General features: G+C 56.0%; 1 protein-coding gene across 1 annotated transcript; it reads left to right on the top strand.

The window, feature by feature from the left end:
- Window positions 1-488: 488 nt before the first annotated feature.
- Window positions 489-3,118, top strand: LOC144990133 (uncharacterized). Its single transcript, XM_078942799.1, has 4 exons — window positions 489-645; window positions 773-838; window positions 907-978; window positions 1,101-3,118. The coding sequence occupies exons 1-4, from the start codon at window positions 510-512 to the stop codon at window positions 3,095-3,097; spliced, it is 2,271 nt and encodes a 756-aa protein (XP_078798925.1). The 5' UTR covers window positions 489-509; the 3' UTR covers window positions 3,098-3,118.
- Window positions 3,119-3,386: the final 268 nt, after the last annotated feature.

Here is a 3,386-nt window from a genome sequence, read left to right as displayed (position 1 = left end):
ATAATATCCCAAAAATGACCAGTTCTCCAACCTGAAGGAGATGATTTTCCTCAAATGCCTTCATGTGTCTTCCTCTCAGCAGTCCCCCATCTTCCTCGCAGAAAGACAGCAACTGCCAAAAAGCTTCTAAATGTGTTTCATTCACAACAAAAAAAGGAAATGTGCTTATTAGTTTGTGCTGTGGATTTAAGGAACTAATTGGATGAAGGTTTAAAGCAAAGCAAAAGTTAACATGCATTCAAAAAAACCTACAAGATGTCACTGATGGAACTTTACAAGGCATGAAATGATCAATAAAACCAATAAACAAATAACATTTCTGTATAGCTGCTGTACAGAAGGTAATTTGAATGTTTTTAGGAAAAAGATCTGTAAATAGAAAAATGCACAACATAAGGTGTTGTAAAAAGGGGTGGGACCACAAAAGATTTTTCTTCTTCTAGGTTTCATCACATGAGTGTCAATCAAAATGAGTCAAGCTGCTCTGAGGAGAAAGACAATTAGAGGAGATGAACAGCAGCTGTGTGACCTGCAGGAGGAACTTTTTAAGCTCCTCTTGGTTGTTGGATTCTCATTCAGTGTCTGTCAAGATGGGAGCTGATTCATTTGTGGCTCTTTTAGTGCTGGTGCTTTGCCTTAGCAAAGGTATGTGGGTTTAATTATTATTTTTTATATCATTGTTAAAAGACCCTACAGGCACAAACACGGTCATTAGAAGGGAATCATAATGTAGCTATCCTTGATGTTGCCCTTCCAATGTGTTTCTTCGTAGCTTTGAGCTTACCAGTAGCAAGGGAAAACCAGAGCGCTGTTCCAGAACGTCTGGGAAGAAAAGATGGTGAGATAACAGACCCTAATTACAATTAACAGAATCTTAAACCTAAAACTATTTTCCTCCTTAAACAGGCTTTGTCCTTCAGAGAGGCCTTGATCTTTTACAGTCGCTGGATTCCAGGGTGAAGAAACAAATTAAAGAAGGTAAATGTGGTTATTAAAAAATGAAGTCGAGGTTTGGTTTCAATGTTGAAAGTGAGATGAAAACTTGACCGTTTCAATAAGAAATGAGTTCAGCAACAAAATGGTGGCTCTACTACTTCTAGAACTGGAATTCAACGAGGTGGAAGCAGAGGCATCACTTGGAAAAAGGCAATTTGTAGATCAGACTGAAGGCAACCTGCAGTTGGCTGCACTGTTCGACCCCAGCAACCAGACTGTGTCCGACGCCGCCAGCAACCAGACTGTGTCCGACGCCGCCAGCAACCAGACTGTGTCCGACGCCGCCAGCAACCAGACTGTGTCCGACGCCGCCAGCAACCAGACTGTGTCCGACGCCGCCAGCAACCAGACTGTGTCCGACGCCGCCAGCAACCAGACTGTGGCCGACGCCGCCAGCAACCAGACTGTGGCCGACGCCGCCAGCAACCAGACTGTGGCCGACGCCGCCAGCAACCAGACTGTGGCCGACGCCGCCAGCAACCAGACTGTGGCCGACGCCGCCAGCAACCAGACTGTGGCCGACGCCGCCAGCAACCAGACTGTGGCCGACGCCGCCAGCAACCAGACTGTGGCCGACGCCGCCAGCAACCAGACTGTGGCCGACGCCGCCAGCAACCAGACTGTGGCCGACGCCGCCAGCAACCAGACTGTGGCCGACGCCGCCAGCAACCAGACTGTGGCCGACGCCGCCAGCAACCAGACTGTGGCCGACGCCGCCAGCAACCAGACTGTGGCCGACGCCGCCAGCAACCAGACTGTGGCCGACGCCGCCAGCAACCAGACTGTGGCCGACGCCGCCAGCAACCAGACTGTGGCCGACGCCGCCAGCAACCAGACTGTGGCCGACGCCGCCAGCAACCAGACTGTGGCCGACGCCGCCAGCAACCAGACTGTGGCCGACGCCGCCAGCAACCAGACTGTGGCCGACGCCGCCAGCAACCAGACTGTGGCCGACGCCGCCAGCAACCAGACTGTGGCCGACGCCGCCAGCAACCAGACTGTGGCCGACGCCGCCAGCAACCAGACTGTGGCCGACGCCGCCAGCAACCAGACTGTGGCCGACGCCGCCAGCAACCAGACTGTGGCCGACGCCGCCAGCAACCAGACTGTGGCCGACGCCGCCAGCAACCAGACTGTGGCCGACGCCGCCAGCAACCAGACTGTGGCCGACGCCGCCAGCAACCAGACTGTGGCCGACGCCGCCAGCAACCAGACTGTGGCCGACGCCGCCAGCAACCAGACTGTGGCCGACGCCGCCAGCAACCAGACTGTGGCCGACGCCGCCAGCAACCAGACTGTGGCCGACGCCGCCAGCAACCAGACTGTGGCCGACGCCGCCAGCAACCAGACTGTGGCCGACGCCGCCAGCAACCAGACTGTGGCCGACGCCGCCAGCAACCAGACTGTGGCCGACGCCGCCAGCAACCAGACTGTGGCCGACGCCGCCAGCAACCAGACTGTGGCCGACGCCGCCAGCAACCAGACTGTGGCCGACGCCGCCAGCAACCAGACTGTGGCCGACGCCGCCAGCAACCAGACTGTGGCCGACGCCGCCAGCAACCAGACTGTGGCCGACGCCGCCAGCAACCAGACTGTGGCCGACGCCGCCAGCAACCAGACTGTGGCCGACGCCGCCAGCAACCAGACTGTGGCCGACGCCGCCAGCAACCAGACTGTGGCCGACGCCGCCAGCAACCAGACTGTGGCCGACGCCGCCAGCAACCAGACTGTGGCCGACGCCGCCAGCAACCAGACTGTGGCCGACGCCGCCAGCAACCAGACTGTGGCCGACGCCGCCAGCAACCAGACTGTGGCCGACGCCGCCAGCAACCAGACTGTGGCCGACGCCGCCAGCAACCAGACTGTGGCCGACGCCGCCAGCAACCAGACTGTGGCCGACGCCGCCAGCAACCAGACTGTGGCCGACGCCGCCAGCAACCAGACTGTGGCCGACGCCGCCAGCAACCAGACTGTGGCCGACGCCGCCAGCAACCAGACTGTGGCCGACGCCGCCAGCAACCAGACTGTGGCCGACGCCGCCAGCAACCAGACTGTGGCCGACGCCGCCAGCAACCAGACTGTGGCCGCTCATCTTCAATAAAAATGATTCTAACGTTTCAAATCCTTGTCCTATTTTAAGATGGCAAAATATCTTTGAAAAGTTTGTTTGCCAAGGGGAAAACACCCAGCCAGCAGACAGAGGAGCCTTTGACTTCCACAACTACATTTAATTTTCTTTTTTTTTTTCATGAGTGGGAGGTAGAGAGGATACCTGTGATGTACAATGTCTTGTCAAAATAAAAGCGGTCACATCTCTTTTCCCCCATTGTAGTGTTATATTCAGCCTACATTTGAAAGACTGGACTGTGAAAACTTTGACATCATACCAG

The sequence above is a fragment of the Oryzias latipes genome, chromosome 24 (assembly GCF_053564925.1).
Source record: "Oryzias latipes strain Hd-rR chromosome 24, Olatipes_Hd-rR_3.1".
Taxonomy (NCBI): domain Eukaryota; kingdom Metazoa; phylum Chordata; class Actinopteri; order Beloniformes; family Adrianichthyidae; genus Oryzias; species Oryzias latipes.
The sequence above is the reverse complement of the archived record's forward strand: the minus strand, read 5'-3'. Positions and strand labels throughout refer to the sequence as shown.